General features: G+C 38.7%; 1 protein-coding gene across 4 annotated transcripts in view; it reads left to right on the top strand.

Moving 5' to 3' along the window:
- Nucleotides 1–21,362, top strand: part of DGKB (diacylglycerol kinase beta) — a 430,346-nt gene that overhangs the window by 72,568 nt on the left and 336,416 nt on the right. For all 4 annotated transcript variants that reach the window (XM_061585671.1, XM_061585674.1, XM_061585672.1 and 1 more), the window contains exons 7-10: nucleotides 5,145–5,194; nucleotides 7,126–7,200; nucleotides 8,488–8,607; nucleotides 20,574–20,691. In XM_061585671.1, coding sequence (XP_061441655.1) covers nucleotides 5,145–5,194; nucleotides 7,126–7,200; nucleotides 8,488–8,607; nucleotides 20,574–20,691 — 363 coding nt within the window. The remainder of the gene's footprint in view (nucleotides 1–5,144; nucleotides 5,195–7,125; nucleotides 7,201–8,487; nucleotides 8,608–20,573; nucleotides 20,692–21,362) is intronic.

Here is a 21,362-nt window from a genome sequence, read left to right on the forward strand (position 1 = left end):
GCACATGGCTTACCTAAGTGTAAGAAAACAACTCTGTGGATCAGTGGAAGAAACAAAGTTTCAGGAAGAACAAAATGGTTTGTGTATAGCAATCTTTACCCTGTTTGGGATTCCAGCCCCAAAGAATGGAGAATAACCAGGTCTCCACAATTTTGAATCCCAAAGTATGTGGCTTGTATCCAACTAAGTTTTACTCAGAGTAGACCACTTGAAATTGATGGACCTAAGTTAGACATCTCCATTAATTTCAATGGGTGTACTATGAGTAGACCTAACATTGTATACATCCCTCTGTGTGCGCATGCATGCATACGCATGTGCACACACACACACACCTGCTCTCCCTCCCCCCCATCTTTCTTTGGGATTCAAACACACACCTTAATCTGTAGGTAATAAACTGTATAAACATATTGAATTGTAATTGGCTTATAAAGCTTGTTTTATTAGTAACACAATGTGTAGTAATGCCTTTTTATTAAACTAGCCTCTGCTCTTAAATATATGTTTTTAGGTAGATTTTCAGGTAGAGAAGAGTACGGAGAGTAGCCTCAAAGATACCTACTCATTTGTAAACAATCCTTTTATTGAGAAAATAGACGTACAAAAATATCAATTCAAAACACAATTGTACATCTAAGAGACAAAGAGAAAACATAAAATCGCAAACAGGAAGTGAGAGGCATGACCATTATAACTGATCCTTGTCATTGCTATAAAACTGATAATTTTTCCAAATGTATACTTATATTATAAAAATTCCAATTTCAGAATATCACAAAATTTGCATTGTTTTTTAAATATAACATTAATATTTGATCCTGTTCCATACACTTACAATTGCTGTCAATTGTAACATGATCATGACATGACATATTTTCAAGGACCATTTGTCAATTGATGGTAACTTTGTTGTTTTTCAGTATTTGGCAATAACATATACACTTAACAGATATGAGATTGATAAAAACAGATTACCCTAGGAATTTTTTCTTTAAAAAATTATTTAAATGTTTCTGTTTAACACTTTTCATTGTAGTAAATACAATAAAAAGCAGCAATAAAAATATATCAAGGAGTAGGGAGGGAACATAGAAAACAGAAGAGAAAGGAATATATTTAAAAATAGGAAAGTAGTATATCAAACATAATTTTATTTATTTATTTATTTATTATTTGATTTATATCCCGCCCTTCCTCCCAGCAAGAGCCCAGGGCAGCAAACAGAAGCGCTATAAACACATCAAAACATCATAAAAACAGGCCTTAAAATACACCAGAACAAAACAACTTTAAAAACACTTTTTTTAAAAAGCATTTAAAACATCTTTTAAAAAGGGTTAAAAAACATTGCTTTTAAAAATATATATATTAAAAAGCAATTCCAACACAGACGCAGACTGGGATAAGGTCTCAACTTAAAAGGCTTGTTGAAAGAGGAAAGTCTTCAAAAGGCGCCAAAAAGATAACAGAGCTGACGCCTGACTAATATTTAAGGGGAGGGAATTCCACAGCATAGGTGCCGCCGCACTAAAGGTCCGTTTCCTATGTTGTGCAGAACGGACCTCCTGATAAGATGGTATCTGCAAGAGGCCCTCACCTGCAGAGTACAGTGATCAACTGGGTATATAAGGGATAAGATGGTCTTTCAGGTACCTGGTCCCAAGCTGTATAGGGCTTTGTATACCAAAACTAGAACCTTGAAGTTGGCCCAGTAGCAAATGGGCAGCCAGTGCAATTCTTTCAGCAGCGGGGTGACATGTTGGTGATACCCTGTCCAAGGGAGCAGTCTTGCCGCCACATTTTGCAGCAGCTGCAGCTTCCGGACTAAGGGCAGCCCCATATAGAGCACATAACAGTAATCTAGCCTGGAGGTTACCAGTGCATGGTCAACAGTGGTCAGGCTATCCCGGTCCAGAAACGGCTGCAGCTGTCTTACCAGCCGAAGCTGGTAAAAGGCACTCCTAGCCACAGAGGTCACCTGGGCCTCTAGCGACAAAGATGGATCCAGGAGCACCCCCAGGCTACGGACCTGCTCTTTCAGAGGGAGTACGACCCCATCCAAAGCAGGCATCTGACCAATTATCCTAACTCGGGAACCACCAACCCACAGTGCCTCAGAGACAGAGCTTGGAAAAGTTACTTTTTTGAACTACAACTCCCATCAGCCCCAGCCAGCATGGCCACTGGATTGGGCTGATGGAAGTTGTGGTTCAAAAAAGTAACTTTTCCAAGCTCTGCTCAGAGAGAATATCATACTGTACATTAAAGCTACAGTTCTCACAAGTACATTTGGAAAGGGGCCTTTAAGAGAATCTGGACAGTTTCTTCTAAAGGGGAAGTGTTGACTGATGATTATTTAATTATCTGCTTTGTACTTTTTATTTCTCTCAACAAGCCTGGATGGAGTGGACATAACAAATTTCATTGTCAAAGGCTGTAAACACACTAGTCACCAGATAAAAGTGTTTCCATTAGCTACACCTGGAGGGGGAATGGGTTGATCTGCCGATCAGTTGTGAAATCTCTTTGAATCTGAATTTTTTAAAAAATGCACTCAAGCTGCTTCCACTGGGTTTTATAGTAAAATGACCTGGTGTTTGACTAGCGTCATGCGCCCCCGTTTTGAGAAGAGAGGTGAAGACACACAGGAATCAGCAGAACAGTGAGTGTGTTTCTACACAGATACTGCCTGGTTCACGCCTGCCACAGTTGTAGTGGAGCCTGGCCATGTTCTGGGGAATTTGTGAAAACAATAAAATAATCAGATAACTTTAGCTGATTTTAAAAAGCTTTGTGGGGCAGAGGCCCAGCCACTGTACCTGTATTATTTATTGGGAGATATCTAATGTTAGTTGTATTCAGAGTAGACCTACTGAAATCAATGGACTTAGTCTGAATATGACTTAGTTAGATATCACCCATTATCTGTAGTTGTTCATGCAGTTTGACTTCTAGATAATGATTTACAAATGCCAATCTGTAAAATAGAAATTATCCGGATTAAATTGGAGCCCCAGGGAAGCTCATGGTTAGATGGCGAGTACTGCTGAGCTCAAGATGTCATTTATGTCCAGAAAGCAATTAAGACAACGCTTGCCATACCCACAAAATAAACTATTATGCAAATCTGTGGACCTCATTGTGATCAAAATGTTCAATCTAGCCACAGTTAAGTACTTGGGGGTCCCAACCTTCTTTTCCCTTAAAAATCAATAAGAGATAAAAGTGAGTAATGTTGACTGAATTGTACCCATTCATTAAAGTTCCACATTTATAATGTTTTCCAGTCTTTGATGCACTTCCTAACAGTATAGGCTGTTAATAATTTTTGCTGTGAAAATGTAGACAGTAGGCTCTATCTGCTGGAGATTCAGGTTCATTGCAAGTTGAGAGATAAGACTTTTTTCTAGTCTTGTCTGTGTTTTTTTAAATAGATAAACTGTCTAAGCATGTCCGGTAAAACAATTTATTTTCCAAATATTATGATGACTTATTTTATTTAAATTGATTGTGTTAAAATTGATCTAATTGAATAGCATTGTTACTGTGATCCTCTTGTTATATTTTATTAAAATGTAGATTCTGTGGATGCTTTTTTGTGTGTGTTATATATGAGGGAGAGGAATCAATGAGGATTGATTTCAAGGAAAAATGTTTCGCAGACTAAGGCCTGGTATGCATGAGTGCTTTGCTCCTCCTCCCTCCATTTCTGACTCTGCCATGCAAGGGAGGAAAGAAACCCAAGTTTGGGTTTTTTTGTTGTCCAAACCCAGGCTTCTCTCCAAACAAATCATGAGCAGTAAGCCAAGGTTTGTTTTTGCCTTACCACTTGTCCCTTGTTTGTGCCCATGTAGGAAAATCAGGAGTGGGAATGGAGCAAAGCGCTTTTGCATGTTGTAATCATAGTTTATTTGCCTGCAAAATGGGCTTAAGACTGGCTCACACACACCATTTTACTTCTACTTGCATGCACCCCAGACTGCCTACAGGTATGAGTTTATGAGATAAAAGAATGTGCGAGTTGAGCAGCCTCGGATGCAACTGGCACATAAAGCCATGTAATGATTCTGCAGTGAATTTGGACATCAGTTATATCTGTAAATTACCCAGTTCACATATTTTGTTACCCACATGTGCATTTTCTGTACAAAATGTGATTTTTTTAAAATTAAAAAAAATCACACTCTGAGGAGAAAGAAGATGCATACAAGTCTCCAACATATATATGACAGGTAATTGCAATAATTCATGTAATCCATTTTTTCAAGGAAAAGGTGGAGGGTGGGGAGGGAATTGACATTTACGAGTAGTTCTAGTGAACATTTCCCAAATTTAATTTTTGTTGTTTAATTACAGATTTATACTTTTTAAATATTGCTGAAAACTGAAGAGTTAAAATGTGTGCTTTCACCCTGATTAAGAAAAGATGATAGGTTAATTCTGGTGAAACCTTAAATCAGGGCCAAGGAACCTGTGGCCATTCAGGTAGTGCCAACTGGTGGGGTGCTGCTGCATTGCTTTCCTGGCTTCCCACTACTACTTACCGAGAAGGTGAGGGGCAAGGCACAGGGTGGTGTGGGGCATGGCAGCAGCAGCATTGGATAGGGTCCACTACTGTGTACTGCACTGCACCGAGCTCCCCTGCACCTCCCCCTCCCTCTCAGCAAGCGGCCGTAACCCATGCTGTTGAAAAACTGGGAGGCCAATGTGGCTCCACCGATCGTTACTGCATAGGAACACAGGAAGCTGCCTTAGACTGAATTGGACCATTGGTCCATCTAGCTCAGTATTGTCTACACTGACTGGCAGTGGCTCTCCAGGTTTTCAGGCAGCAGTCTCTCCCAGCCCTACCTGGAGATGCCGGGGATTGAACCTGGGACCTTCTGCCTTCATGCATTCGCTCTACCACTGAGTTAGGCCCTTCCCTGATGGTGCGTCCAGATGTTGATTGACTTCAACTCCTGTCATCAAATGTTGCTGCAAGTTGTGACGCTGGTGGGAAGACAATAAATTCTATTGTAGGTTTTAGTATAACTGAGAATAAATGTTGTGTTCTGATCTATTAGTAATGAATGATGTAAGTTAAAAATGTGAGTCTTTTGCCTTTCTTAGATAATAGTTTTAATATTTTTTCTCCTCAGTTACGTTTCGCTTGTATGACACAGATGGGAATGGTTACCTGGACAATTCGGTAATTTTTTAAATTCATAACAGCATTCATTAATGTCATAGTGTGATAGAAACAGCAAACTTGTAAGAATCTGCAGGTTCATGTCAAAAACACAATAGATAATTTCAATAAAGATATAATTTTAGGGTTTGATCCAGACTAAGCTGTTTGCATTTTGTTCCTATTGAAATTAGTGGTACTTGTGTCATAACTAACTTGCTCCACTGATTTCAGTAGAATCTAAGAACAAATCACTAAAAACGGCCCCTCCCCACTTGTGAGAATGTGCTTTCCATTCGCTGAATAATACCTTTTGGATTTAAGCCAGTATAAGAAATCCATGTGAATGAGAGAGGAACATGTCAATAAATGAGGCAAGAAAATTGTTAGTTTTTGAGTTGTGGGTTGGGTGAACAACCTGAGTTTGACCTAACTGTGCAGAAAAAACATGTCTGCCTCCATGGGGACAATCATGTTTTTTCCCGGTTAAGGTGTTGGGACTACACCCTGGGAGACCAGGGTTCAAATCCCCACGCAGCCATGAAGCTCACTGGGTGACCTTGGGACTGGCTCTCAGCCTCAGAGGAAGGCAATGGTAAACCACCTCTGAATACTGCTTACCATGAAAACCCTGTTCATAGGGTCGCCATAAGTCGGGATCGACTTGAAGGCAGTACATTTACATTTTCACATTTCTTCCTGAGAGCAACAGCACTTCATCAAGGACATGCACTCCCAGGGGGAATCAAGTGCAACCTTTTCAACATGCACTGTGGCAGTTAGGATGTGCTACCACATACTACCTGCAATTGCTTCTCCAGCTGGTATTTCATCTTTTTCTTTAAAAATAATTGAGAAATGAATAAAGATTGGCTACCCTCTTGTAAATAAATCTGCAGGACTGTGAATTAAAAATGGAGTTGTTGTTGTTCAATCCAGAACATGATCCAACAAGATTAAATTGGCAAGTCTGCTTTGAAAACCAAAATTGCAAATTCCTCGCCCCTAGCTAAAGAAGGTTTCTGTATTTGAAAAGATTGAAGAATTCTGATTTAAGCTATATCTTAGCTATCGGAAAGACAGGATGGCTAACAAGTTTTATAAGAGGTAGAATGTATATATAAAATTAAAACCAAATAGTGACAAGTGAAAAGTAATTTCCTATTATGCTTATCAGATACCAGTAAATCAGAAAGGTTGTAAGGGTCAAATGACACATAACATTAATTGTGTGAATGCTCCGTTGGTGCAAATGAGAGCTTTCTTTGAAATAAAAATAACAGCTGAGGAGAGGCAGTTTTTGTGAAACTGTGTGAAAACATCTATTGCCAACCCCATATTCCTGATGAGGCTGTTCATGCTTCCACATGGCTGTTAACATAACAAACTGCAAGTTGATTGCATTCATGCAATTGACATAGGGACAAATTAGATGCTAGATAACACTGCTTCTAGATTGGAGAATCTTTGGCCCACCATATGTTGCTGAACTAGAACTCCCATCATCCGTGGTCATTGGCCATGCTTGCTTGGGCTGATGGGAATTGTAGTTGACCAACATGGAGGGGGGCAAAGGTTTGGTGAACCTCTAAAAGAGATTATCTTGTTTTGGGTGAGGTCTCCTAGATCGCAACTGCCTCTATATCAGGACTCCTTTGGGTTCTCTCGCTGTCTGATCTTGCTTGATTCTGTAGTCACATTTCCAAGCTCCTTTCTGCTTTCACTCATATTTTAGCAGGAGAATTCTAAAATATTATTTTGGCTAGGTAAATGAATTTTTAAAAACTTTTTTTAAAAAAACACCAACCGTGTCAATTAATTTTTCAGATACTTGTTTACTTTGCATTAGGACAGTTCAGTTGGATTTCTTTAAGACAAGAGGAGGTATGCATAAATATGTTTAACAAGTACTTTTAATTAACAAGGATTTTCTATCTTGCCTTCATGCCTAGGAGCTGGAAAACATCATCACTCAGATGATGCATGTTGCAGAATATCTTGAATGGGATATCACTGAACTCAGTCCAGTAAGCATTTCCTCACATCGGTGATTTAATTAATAATGAAAGTGTCTGAGGACTGTTTTGAATAATTTGATTAAAGGTTAATGTTTTGTTATAGCAGTATTGCTTGACATTCTCTTTTGGTTAAATGTTACAATGGAAAGCAAAGTAATGGGAACATAGTTCAGTAGCATTTATGACTGGAGGTTAAGGAAGGATGGGCCTGAGAGTCCAACTAGGAGCTTCTATCAGCTCCAGTTATATTAAAGCAGTGCAATCCATATGGGAAAAAATGATGAAAACATTTGTATGATCATGATACATTCTTTGTAATGGACAAAGGTCTTAAAATAACATGGAAAGGTACCTTAAAAATCCATATCTATGAATATGACATGTCTTCTACTGCATTTGAATTTAAAACCTTAGAGTGCAAAAAGCCTGCCTAGTAAGGCCTGCTCAGGGAAAAGATGCAACAAGTGACTCTTTAAGTACGGCAGATAGGATTTAGTAGATGTATCTTTTTGCTTGCTTAGTAGCTTAATGTCCTAACTGCGTCTTTATACCACTTTTCTTTTTAAACAATTTATAGTTAAATTGTGAACCTTTATAGTAAAGAGATGTGATTCAAATGGGAAGAGGAAAATAACTATATTAGATTTCAGTTCTTCTGAGATGGAATGGTCACAACTGGAGGTAAGAGTTAACTGACAGTTGATCTAGCTGAGTTTATTTTATTTTATTACATTTATATCCCATATTTCCCACCCACCCCAAGGAGCTCAAGGTGATGTACATAGTTCACCCCCCTCCATATTATCCTCACAACAGTTGATGACCTCACTACCCCACTTGTCCTTCAGATACAGCCAGGTGGAAATGCAGCATGCACTTGTACCCACCAGTAAGGCTGACTTTATTTTGCAAAGAATTGGTACTCTGTGATGGCAGCATGGCAGGATTTTCACAGAAGCACATTGAGGATTTATCTTCCTTTTCTTTATGAAGTTTACAATTTTTTAAAAGTTATTTTTGGAAACTTTACTGATCAGAATTTTCATTGATTTCAGTGGTAGAGTTGAAGAAAGTGCTACTGGGGAAGATTTAAAAAACATATTGCTCAGTATTGTTTTAATGTAAAGTCTCAAGTGAGAAAAATATTTTAGTGCCATTTCAAAGAAGCTATATGAGATAAAAATCACTTCTTATTTCCTTGTCTATTAAGTGGTTCTCAGTATTTACATAACCTATTTTGATGTCATTTACTTTAATATATGGTTTCTTTTTCCTTTTTTTCCTTTTATTCCACAGATTCTTCATGAAATGATGGAAGAAATTGACTATGACCATGATGGTACTGTTTCCTTGGAAGAATGGATCCAGGGGGGAATGACGACAATCCCACTCTTAGTGTTGCTCGGATTAGAAAATGTAAGATGGAGATAATCACACATAAAATGTTAATTGCTCCATCAACCATTGCAGATAATCGAGGAAGCATTATAAAACCAGTTACTCCATGAACTGTTGATATTCTATCATTTTAGCCTTAGTATCAATAATAATAATTAAAAATTGGCCAACATTTAAAGTAACAAAAGAACTATCAGGGTTTTTTTTATTTAGAACTCTAATCCAAGGAGGACTGAACAGCAGTGGAGAAACTGTATCTATGCTATCATTTCTCTTGTGTTGGTGGGATCCAAGTATTTGCCTACTTTTTCATTTTGTTTTTCAGGCTGACACCATTACTGGGCACCTCTGGGAGCTTTCAAGGGACTGATATTCCTTTTGTTCCTGGAAATCTCAAAATAAAGCAGGATGGAATGGCTATACTTAAAGAGCTGTTCTCTCTCCCTCTCCTGCAGAGGGTTAGAACAAATAACCTTCCTATAGGATTCCATGAAAGGCTATAATGTTCGCCTAACTGATGAGCATTGTTGGGGCTATGCATACAAACTACATACAGTTGACAAGTGGATTTCTTATATGTTTGAAAGTCTGTAAAAGCACAACAAGCTAGTCTATTCAGAAGGCACATTATTTTTGTCTCTGGAACAAAAAGAAAGACGCTCCGTTCCACATCTCATCTTCAGTGATGCAGTTATCTTTGCAAAGAAGCAGTTTACTTGCTCCAATAAAAACTGGCTTCTTTACAAGACAGTCATAACCACTGAATGCCAAATAAATAGGTGGGGAACACAGAGGGCACAGCAAAAGCAGCAACTTCTCTCTTTTCCTCCTGGAGAAAGTATGATGCATCTGAAGATGTGTGATCCTATGTCCAGTTACAAGGGAGTAAACCCCATTTAATTCAGTGGGACTTTTGTTGTTGTTATGTGCCTTCAAGTCGATTACGACTTATGGCTACCTTGTGAATCTTTTTGGACGTATTCATAGGGTTTTTATGGTAAGGGGTATTCAGAGGTGGTTTACCATTGCCTTAAATGGAGTTTATTCTCATGTAATTGGGCACAGGATCACAAGTTGCTGCTGCCTCTATGTCTCCCCCCCCCATTCATCTGCCCATTTTCTGTTGGAGTAAAGAGCTAATTCAGTGGGACTTAGTTCTGAAGAAACATATGTAGAATTCGGCTGTAAACGTCTGTCTCTTGCATTGCCCATTGATGGTGCCCTCTGTCTCTCCAGATCTATGCATGCATTGCTCATGACAAGAGTTCCCTACCACAAGAAGAATATAATAAAAGATAAATGAAACTTCACATTATTAGTTGCTGGACAGAGCAATCTTTCCAGGTCAGGGGAGGGAGTAACTGGGTGCAGGTGAATCATCAAATCCAAAACCCTGTTGGGCTCTCAACGGTAGGGCAGAAGGTGTGAGGAGGGTAGCTTTTTCCTTTTTCTTTCAGCATTTTTATTTTTGAAAAAGTTTTTCCTTTCCAGCTCCAAAATATTTCTTCAAGGGCGCATCAGGAGAATGGGAGGGCTTTACATCCAGTGAACTCAGAGCTCCTTGACCAAGGTGCCCCTTTTTTGCCATTGGAGCTTCAATGTCAGGGAAGCACCAGTGAGTGTACCTTCTGTGATCTCTGGGAGGGGACTTCTAAGGACTGATCTCCCTCTCTGAGGGTGGACGTCCTTCTCTGGCCATGGAGAGGGAGATCTGCAATATCCTCTGGCTCTTGATACACCCTGCCAGGGGCCACTGGATTGTCCCTAAGTCATGAGGATTCAACCAGACATGATGTTATTTATTTATTAAATTTATATCCCACCCTTCTTCAATCAAAACATCTAAAAAAAAATTCTAACAACTCTAGTACAGATGCAGACTGGGAAAGTTCTCTACTTAAAAGGCTTGTTGGAAGAAGAAGGCCTTCAGTAGGCACTGAAAACACAGGAGAGACAGCCTATCTAATACTTAACAGGAAGGTATTCCAAAGGGTAGATACCACAACACTTGAAGGCCCAATTCCTATATTGTGTGGAACAGACCTAATAAGATGGTGTCTGTGTGAGGCCCTCTCCTGTAGAATGCAGTGATCAGCTGGGTATGTAAGGGATGAGACTTTTTTTAGGTATACTAGCCATGAGCTGTATAGGGCTTTATATACCAGCACCTTGAACTTCTCCTGGTAGCCTGACATTAATCATGTAAAGCATGCTTGTGTTTTCATTTACTTAATAGCAACTTGTGTGTGTGTGTGTGTGTGTGAGAGAGAGAGAGAGAGAGAGAGAGATTGTCAGCTCTACACTGCATCAGCAGTGCCGGTGGGGGCTGGAATTCCTGGGTGGTTGGCAGGGAAGCAAAGTCCTTAGCCGGCAGTCTGGCCATAAATCTGCCAGGTCTAGGAGGAGGGGAGCTGATAAGGGCCAGGCTTGTCCGAAGCGTACTTGCCGAGTCAGGAGTCCAGAAGCGAGGTCAGTAGAGGTCCGGGATCAAGTGCCAAGGGGTCAGTCCAAAAGAGGTTGCAAGGAAACTAGGAACACACAAGCCACGCCTGACGTTGCAGTCAGCAACAAGCGGCCGCCAAGGTGTGCCTTATAAAGAGCAGGGTTGACAGCAGGTGTGAGCCCTCAGCGTTTGGGCCTTAAGGAGACAGGCCTGCCCCTCTTCTGCCTGACCTTCTGCTGTCTACGTTCTGCAGGTGAGGGGGGAGTATCCTTTTCACTGTCTGTGTCTGGCTGCAGGGCCTCTGCTGTATCTGGGGTGCTCTGCAGCTGAGGGGGAGAAGGAGCTGGATTCTCAGGAGGCTCCTCCATGTCTCCTTCTGAGTCTGCTGCTCCTGGGTCTGCTGCTGTTACTCCCGAGTCGTCCTCATCTGAGGAGTCCTCTGACGGGGCCATGACAGAGATCCAGATTGGGACCACAGTGTTAGGGAGGGATCTTTGACTTTTTGACCCCACCACAGTCCCAATATCTAGGAAGAAAGCTGCCATTGGTGCCAATGGGAGTTTTCATCCTGATGCAAACACTGATGAGGAATGGCCCACTACGGAATAGGGACTGGTTAGCATCCTATAATTTCTTTTTTTATTATTATTAATTTTTATTCAAATTTTCAAAAACAAAAAAAACAACACAAAACAAAAACAATTATACAAAAAAAATAAAATGTTGACTTCCGATTTGTCGCAGATCAACCATAGGTCTACAATATATAACAATCCTGTCTCTAAAATTATATTACAAAATCACTTTCCTTCAGTAGTTATCTTAATTAATCATCAAATCTCATAAACATTACTTTATTCTTTCCACAAAAAGTCCAAAAGAGATTTCAATTCCTTGAGAGATATATCTTTCAATTTTTCTCCAAATAAACATGTCGCTTAATCCATCTGATTCAAATCTGTTAGGTCCAATAATTTCAATAGCCATTCCTCCATTATCTATATTAATTCCATCTTCCATCTTCAATAATCCTGTTAAATCCAGTAATTTCAGTATCCACTCATCCATTATCAGTATCTCATGATGATCTTGCTGTCATAGCCATAGTCATATAACAAGAGTCTGATGGGAATTTCCCCCTTCACAAATATGTCCTTGCCATCAATTCTGAATATGTTGCTGAAATATTGTTGTAAAGTCACTTCTCTGCTCTTCTTTTTTACAAAATGCACTGGCTCATCTCTTAAGAGTTTTTCCATTGTCACATATTTGTAATTAATTCCTTTTTTTTTTTTTATTCAAATTTTCATAAAACATAGAAAACAAAATCATAAAACATTCAAAGACAAAAAACAAAACAAAACAAAAACGATTAAACAAAAAAAATAAAATGTTGACTTCCCATTTGTCACATATCAAATCAGTTATAGGTCTACAATATATAACAATCCTGTCTCTTAAATCATATTATAAAATCACTTTCCTCCAGTAGTTATCTTAATTAATCATCAAATCTCATAAACATTACTTTATTCTTTCCACAAAAAGTCAAAGAGAGGTTTCAATTCTTTAAGAAATATATCTATCAATTTTTCTCCAAATAAACATGTCAGTTAATCCATCTCGTTAATAATTATAATAATCTTATTGTCATAACCATAGTCCAAATAAACATTTCGATTAATCCATCTCATCAGAATCTGTTAGGTCCAATAATTTCAATAGCCATTATTCCATTATCCCTATTAGTTCCATCTTCCTTCTTCAATAGTCCTGTTAAGTCCAGTAATTTCAGTGTCCAATCTTCCATTATCAGTATTCCATAATAATCTTGCTGTTGTAGCCATAGTCATATAATAAGAGTCTGATGGGAATTTCCTCTATCCCAAATATTTTCTTGCCATCCATTCTGAATAAGTTGCTGAAATACTGTTGTAAAGTCATATCTGTGTTCTTCTTTTTTACAAAATGCACTGGCTCATCTCTTAAGAGTTTTTCCATTGTCACATGGCTGCAATTAATTCCATAGATTTTCTCTATATCAAGCTCCATCACATCATTCCAGTCCAGAAGATTATCCAAGCCATTGATAACTTTATCTCTAATATCTTCATTAATTTCTTCAGAGATAACGTTAAATTCCAAACAGTAGATTTTATTTCTAAAATCCATAAACTCCAGATCTTTTTCCGATTCCACATTTGTTCCAATCTCCAGGGCTTGTATCTTCCCTTTATTTTTTCTTTTCTCTTCTCTGATCTCATTCTCCTCTCTCACAGGATCCCCTATTTCTTTAAGCTCCTGCGTCATTTTGCTCAGTTCAATTTTCAGCTCCTTACTACCCTGTCGCAGGGTTTGTTTCGTTATCTCAATCTCATCCATTATTTTCTGAAACATAGTTACTTCCAGATTCTCAGCCACTTTCTTGATTGCCATTTTTAAAACCACGAAAACAAAGCAAAACAAAAATAAAGAAGAACCACTTCTTATTTCAGCAACAATTGGGTTAATATTCCAGGCTTGATGACATCACAGTATAAACAGAGCAACCTGCCTTATCTCTCTATGTTCAAGAATGCAAAACAAATTTAGTTCCCAGCATCAAAACAGTTAGTGGCGTCGTGAAGAAGCAGATTCGTCAAAATAAAATAGACCAAAAAGAGAATAGTCCCAGACAATATAATATTCCTCGGAATAGAAATCAGGAATAGAAATCCCTCTTCTGTTTATATCTTTAGAATGCACTTCCAGGACAGCTTTTTGCGACAGAAACAGAGATAAGCTGTTAATTTCGTGAATAACAGAGAAGAGTTATAGCTCACCCAGAAGTTGTCCAAAGCCGATCAATCTGACAAATCTCCTTTTGCTGCAACAATTTAAACCAAGTAAAAAAAATAATAGAAAGAAGGGTGCTTGCCTGTTAGTCCGTTCTCTCTTTAAAGAAAAGATAAACGTATCGCTTAAACAGATAGAGCTTGTTCGGAAGTCCGTCCGGCATTGTTGGCTGGACCTTATCTCATAAATTAATGAAATCCAGTCCTCCCAACAAAAACAGGCTTTTGAGGTTGATCTCTACGTTTCTCCCTGCCCGGGAGAAATTTCATCAGTCAAAAAAAAAAATGTTCTGACTGATTTATATCTGAATAAGCTTCTTTTGAGGTGGGAGCCCGTCCTAAAAGCAGGCACAAGCGAAGTCACCCTTCCCGGAAGTCCACATATTTGTAATTAATTCCATAGATTTTTTCTATGTCAAGCTCCATCACATCATTCCAGTCAAGAAAATTATCCAAGACGTTGATAACTTTATCACTAATATCTTCATTAGTTTCTTCAGAGACAACGTTGAATTCCAAACAGTAAACTTTATTTCTAACATCCGTAAACTCCAGATCTTTTTCCAATTCCTCATTTGTTCCAGTCTCCATGGCTTGTATCTTCCCTTTAATTTTTCTTTTCTCATCTCTAATCCCATCAAAATCCTCTTTCACAGAATCCCCTATTTTTTTAAACTCCTGCATCATTTTGCTAAGTTCAATTTTCATCTCCTGTCTGCCCTGTCTCAGGATTTGTTTCATTATCTCAATCTCACTCATTATTTTCTGAAACATAATTATGTTTCAGCATCCTATAATTTCTATATAACCCTTTAAAAATGCAACTCTCTTATTGATTCAGCAGCTTCTTCAGTTTAGAGACACCACAGAAGTAAATTGAAGTGCATATTTTTAAGTTGCATGAATAAAAATGGTCTTATTGTGGAATAATGATCCCTATCTTATTTTAATTTGCTCTTTATTATTTCTCTTATTTAGTTTCTGCTTTTGCAGCTTCTCTGCAGGCAAAGCTCTTATTGGAACAAATGTGAAATCTGCCTGCAGAGCAGCTGCAAAATTGACTAATAATAATAATTATTATTAATATAATTGCATTTCTATGGTATCCTTACTACTACAGTTAGAATGCTGAACAACACAGTTAAGATACAATTCAATTACATTTTAATTGATTAATTAACTATATCATATTTACGTAATGCAACTATCACAAATTGTTTTTTATGTGCTATTTGTAAATTTAATTAGAAAACAAAACACACAAACTTTTTCTTGGCTTCTTAGATTTCCAAAATTCTCTGGAATGAAAAGTCGGGGACCCCCTATGTATGCCAATCATTTCTTCAGTTTATTAATAACACCACCACCACCAATCTAAATAACATCAAAGAAAAATATATTAAACAGAAGAACAGAATGGGCCATGAGCCAAGAAAGTTATGAAAACAGTAAATCAATTTCATAAGAAGGCTTGCTGAAATACCCCAAGCTTTGATTTAGTACCTAAAACTCATTATGGACGGTGCCAGGTTGATTTCATTGGGGAGAAAGTTCCATATTCCTGGTGCTACAACACTAAAATTGCAATCCAATACACATTTACCTGGGAGTAAGTCCCATTGAACCCAGTGGGACTTATTTCTGAGTAGACATATATTGGATTGCAGCCTACATGCACACTTCCTTGTTGAGGACAGTCTGACACCGCCAGGCACTGTCAGATGTGCTCCAGTGGCAGATGGCAAATATTAGGTAGGGTTATAAGAACTGAGCTGATCTTTTAATTACATTGGCTACAGGTTCTTTCAGACTTTATATACCAATAGTAAGATCAGTACCATAGCATCAGCTATACAGATATTAAATGTCAGCAGCCAATGCTAGATTAACCAACTGAAGCTTCCAAACCAGCTTCATGGGTAGCCCCACAGAACTCATTACAGCAGTCTCTTTGTGGGGTTACCAGTGTTTGAACCACTGTATCCAAGTTATTCCAATCCGGAATGCATCAGCCAAAGCTGGTAAAAGGCACTCCTAGCCACTGAGGAAACCTGAGCCTCAAGTCAAAAACCATCATCCCCACATCTCTGCTAGTCCTCTCCATCCTCAAAAGTCCACACACTCAGCCCCCCAAACACCTTTCCTTTCTGTATGCTGGTAAACAGATGTGAGCAGCACTGGTGACAGATGAGGAAAGCAGGGAGAGAGGGAACAAGCCCAATCTTTCTGTCTCTTTGATGCAATTAGAAGCAGGCTTTGTGCAACAGGCTACTGCTTGGATTATTGGATTGAAGCCTAAGGCAATCGCCTCAAGAAGCACATACTGGGGGGGGCGCAGCAGCAACAGCCCCATGGCCACCCCCCTAACCTCCCTGTGGGCCATTCATCTCTATGTGAACCACACAATCTTTTGTGCATCCTGTAAAGTAATCTGCTGTCTTGTGCAGTGGAGGACTTGGTAACTTTGCCAATGCTGAAGTACAGTTCAACTGCCATATATTTATTTATTATTTGATTTATATCCTGCCCTTCCTTCCAGTAGGAGCCCAGGGCAACAAGCAAAAGCCATCTTGGGCTGGTGTTGAACTCTTAGGAGAACTACATCTCCTTTCAGACCGCAGGTTTTGCATCCTGGCCTGCTGAATCAGCATAGTAGGGATATGAAGGGGGATAGATGTAAAGGAAGGCCTTTACTGCTGTTCCTGCTGGAAAGTGTGTTTTAGGAATTGAGAGGGGCTGATGGCATGGGCTTTGGAAATAGGGAAGGTTGGTGGGGATGTGGGGGGTGGGGAAAGGAGGCCAGGAATTCTTCCATAGCTTGGTTTTTGATTTGAATGAGATAAGAGGTTGAGGGCTTTAAAGTCCCCTATCTTATTTGAGACAGGCTTTTTCAAACCTCTGAAGCTCTTATTTGAGGCTAGCTTGGGAGAACTTTGCTGGCAGCTCTAGTGTTGGATACAGCTGGATAAGAGGATGTGCCTTTTAACAACATTCAGCCTGATCCTAAACATTTAAGTCCTTTTGATGAAGTGGATCAGTTGATATGCCATTGCAGTGTCACAAAGGAGATCAGGTGTCTTTGCGCCACTTCACATATGATTTGATCCCCATGTGATATGATTTGGGAGATTGTAGGCTGCAGCATGGTTTCTGTCAGGGCTGGGTTGAAGTCTACATTTGTGTAAACAGGTATCTGCATATATGTTGTATCTATACGGGTGTGTAAGCACAAAAGGGGATTTAGAAATTGTACTATGAAAATTAGAATGGTTTCCTGTAAGCCAATGTCTCATTAAGACACTGCTTCATGTGTGTGTAACATTCCCATGTGGGTCTGGTTCAGCAGCTCCCCCGTGTAGACCTGATGTTAGCATGCAACCCTTTTGGGACAGGTGTTGGGTCCCTAGTGCCCAGGCAGAGCCAACAACTGTGCTAATGCTACCCTGGGCCCACCATCCTGGATGGCTGGGTCTGAATTACCATTTTCATTTGCCTGATGCAATGCTATGTGAGGTTCATTTTAGGAAACTAAAATGGTGGTATGGTCCCATTCCTTTGGCATTGGTTGTAGTGCTGCTGCTTCTCACTGCTTTTGGCAGCCTACCACCATTGCCAGGTAAGTCCAATGAGATTGATCTGCCTAGAAGGGGGCCTATCAGAAGGTAGTTTGCTTCCAAGGCTATTTACATGGAGCTGGCCATGTCTTTGAACTGGCAAGTTAGTAAAATCTTGCTTTCTGCAAAATAGAATGTTCTTAGAATATATAGAATATTGCTGAGAATTCAGCTGCCTTCTCACTTTGAAGGATTCTGCATATCTTTAAAAGCCTGCACACTCACTAATATTAATTGGTCTGATAGAAAATAATACCATGCCTATTTTTTAAAAAGATTAAAAAAACACTACTTTTTGGATTATGCTCAACTTCTGTAATCTGCATTCTCCTTCCTTGTCACTAGATGTCAGGGTTGCACTGCAGCTACTGCTACTGTGTCCCCTAAAATGTGGTTTTTAAAAGCCTTGCAACACATGTACTGGTAACATATAATCCTGCCAGCAATTTACTGAATGTTTAAAATGACCACCCTTTTAAATAAATAAATAACTTAGTTTATGGAAATTTACATTCAAAATACAGAGAATTGTTCCTGAATTGGCCCACAGAGAAAGATACGTAAGATTGATGCTGGAGTGATTATGTGCAAGCACTCTGAAACACTCCACAGTGGCCTCTGTCACTATATCTAGCTAGAAGGATGGATAGTTTGGCCTTGCTTTGCAGGGGATTTATTTGAAGTAGTTCATGTATGCACACACTGGATACAAATATACCTAATGCTTGTAAATTACATTGAAAATGTTGGAATCTGTCATTCAGTGCACAGGAAGCATGTGCTTTTTACTCCAGCTTTAAAATGAATGGCTGCAAGATGGGAAACCTACCCTGAGGATCTTAAAATACTGGAGGGTAGATCAGTGTAAGATATTTCCCCTTATACTCTATCTAATTTAGGTAGGTTTAATGACAAAATCTTCTTTTCTGAAGAAAGATTTATTGCTGTTCCTTAGGTTTTCCACAGGGGGGAGTAGCTTTAATTCTTTTGAGAAACTGTTTGAGAAACTGCTTTGGGGAGCTGTTGCAAAGTTTGCACTTGTAAGCCAAGATGGAGCCAAGGTGAGTGTTAGTATTTCTGCATAACCAAGAGTGGCTTTTGCCTCCCTGTTGGATTTTATTTTTTCCAGTTAGTAGACTTCCCTCTAATATGAGAAATTAGTAAAAGGATTGTGTCATTAGCTTTTCTTTGAAACATATATACTAAAAAAAAAAAGATAGTTGAAGATTGAGAGATTGGAAACTGCCCTATCAATCTTTCTGCACATAATATGTCAAATTTATTTTTAATTTTATTTATTACTCACCTACATTGGTATCAATGCCAGGCTAGAGTACAACTTCAAATAAATTATATGCTACTATTGGTAAGAAAAAAAACCCATTTTTTAAAAAAACCAGCAAACGGAAGCTGCTAAAAGCCGCATAGCAAGAAGATTAAATTCACTGAAACCTAAAAAAAACCTCTAGACAGAATTGCTCTAGTTATCCAAGCTATTTGCAGAATTCAACCAATTTTACAGACAGCAAGTACATAAGAGCACTTGCTATTGTAACCTGTTTTTCTCACAGATGATATTCTCCACATGGGATATTTGTACCTAAGGTAACTGCTGCTGATGGTACTGAAGTATGTGGGAAATTGATGTCTCCCTCAGTCCCTTGTCCTGTCAGTATGTGGTACTCCATGCACAAGTTCCATTGCATTTTGATCCTAGCTGGTGTATATGATAGCGAAACAATAGTTAAGACAGCGATAAAATAAAGAATATTGTGATGCATCTAAGAAAGGCACACCAATTGGCGTTATTACAAATGGAAAATGGGAAAGACCAAGAGATAACTACAAATAAGGAATACGGGACAAAAATAAATGAAAAATGGGTAAAATCTTAACTTCTTTTTATTCAATTTCTTAACCTGCCCCTTCACTATGAGGTCCAAGGGTGGGTTACAACAACTGAAAATACAATATTAAAATAAGTTAAATTATAGTTAAGAGAAGAAAATGGGTCCCAAAAAAGCTTGATATGGGTAAAAAGAAGTCGCTGGATGACTTGTGAGAAGTCCAAGTCCTACATATTTTCTTTTAAAACTCATTTATGATGGTGATTTTACAACATAACTCTATCATTCTAGAAATTTATTTTAAGTTACACTTATACACAATTATATGTAGCAGTTAAGGTGCTTGATATTTGGCAGTAAACCAGAGCAAAAATGTACTATGTTATTTTTCCAAAAGTGCACTGTATTTATGTAATGAGATCTGTAGATCAGTTGCAGTCTGTAACTCACTTAAGTGTTTTAATTGGCAGAACACCCACATTCAAGACTTGTTTGTTTCTCTGATAAGGAAAATGCCAGCTAAATTGGTCCATATGTTCTGTTCAAATGGAGGCGAAATCACATGTAGTGGCCATTCTTTTGAATAAATGGCAAAAATTAAAACTACTATGCGACTGTAAATATATCTTTATTATATTTCTTTATATTAATTTTAAAAGATTGATATATATATTTGGGAAATCTGTTACGTTGCCTCTTTTTTGGGGGGGGTATTGTTGATGACCAATTCCATGCCTCTGTGTACAAGTTTCAATTTACTTAGTAGTAATCTTTCATTAGCTGATAATTCTGTTGGAAACAGTGAAAGCCCAGCAAAGAAGAAGAACATTAAAGAAAAATGCCCAGCATAGCAAGGACGATATGTGTTCATAACTTTAGCTGGAAGAGAAACTGATGCATGCAAATAGATGCATATCATTCCTGGCCTAATAATAATGCAGTGAGGGTTGCATGCATGCTGCCTGGGCAGCTCGTTATTCATTTTATGAGCTTGAAAGGATTGTGTTACAGTCTTAGGTATAAGTAAAAAGGTTTTGGAAATACAACTCTGAGCTTCAAAAAAACCCCACTCTGTTACCATATCAGCACATGTCTGTTTGAAAGAATCATGTTGTGATCTCTTGCAAATTAATAAATGAAGAAGCAGATTGTCTTTTATGTTCTTGAGTCAATTTCAATTTGTATTGGCACTTACAGGTTTCACTGTTTATGCCATTAAATGAAATCCATTTCATGTCTTCTGCAGAATGTGAAGGATGACGGGCAGCATGTATGGAGACTGAAACACTTCAATAAGCCTGCCTACTGTAATCTTTGCTTGAACATGCTAATAGGAGTAGGCAAGCAGGGCCTCTCTTGTTCATGTGAGTATATACTCTGTTTAGATCTGGTTATACTCTGAATATGATCCAGACCTGTTCATCATCATAATCAGGACACAGATTTTTTTTAGATCAGGATGTTTCTCTGAAGCTTTTGCATAAGGGTAGAAAAACAGAAAAATATTTGAGCCTCTCTAAATATGGTGGTATTTACTTTGGAAATGGAAATGGATTGCCTTCAAGTCGATTCCGACTTATGGCGACCGTATGGATAGGCTTTTCATGGTAAGCAGTATTCAGAAGGGGTTTACCATTGCCTTCCTCTGAGGCTGAGAGGCAGTTACTGGCCTAAGGTCACCCAGTGAGCTTCATGGCTGTCTGGGGATTCAAACCCTGGTCTCCCAGGTCATAGTCCAACAACCACTGCACCACACTATTGATACTTCCTAAGAATTCAAGGCAACTCATTGAGACAGTAAACCAAATAAAACAATAAATTTGGCCTCATCCTAATGTCACACATATACATGTAAATCCCCACATGTGTGTATACCACTGGGAACCCAAATGCCACCTCTGACAGTGTAGCGGAAACTTCTGCTGGAATTAAACCTGCATGTCACTATTATGTATGTATAACCTTACCTTCAACCCCAATAAAACACACAAAGAGTAAAACAAAGGCTGGTTTATTAAAAGAAGAAACAGGAAAA

This window comes from Rhineura floridana, chromosome 10 (genome assembly GCF_030035675.1).
Source record: "Rhineura floridana isolate rRhiFlo1 chromosome 10, rRhiFlo1.hap2, whole genome shotgun sequence".
Lineage (NCBI taxonomy): Eukaryota > Metazoa > Chordata > Lepidosauria > Squamata > Rhineuridae > Rhineura > Rhineura floridana.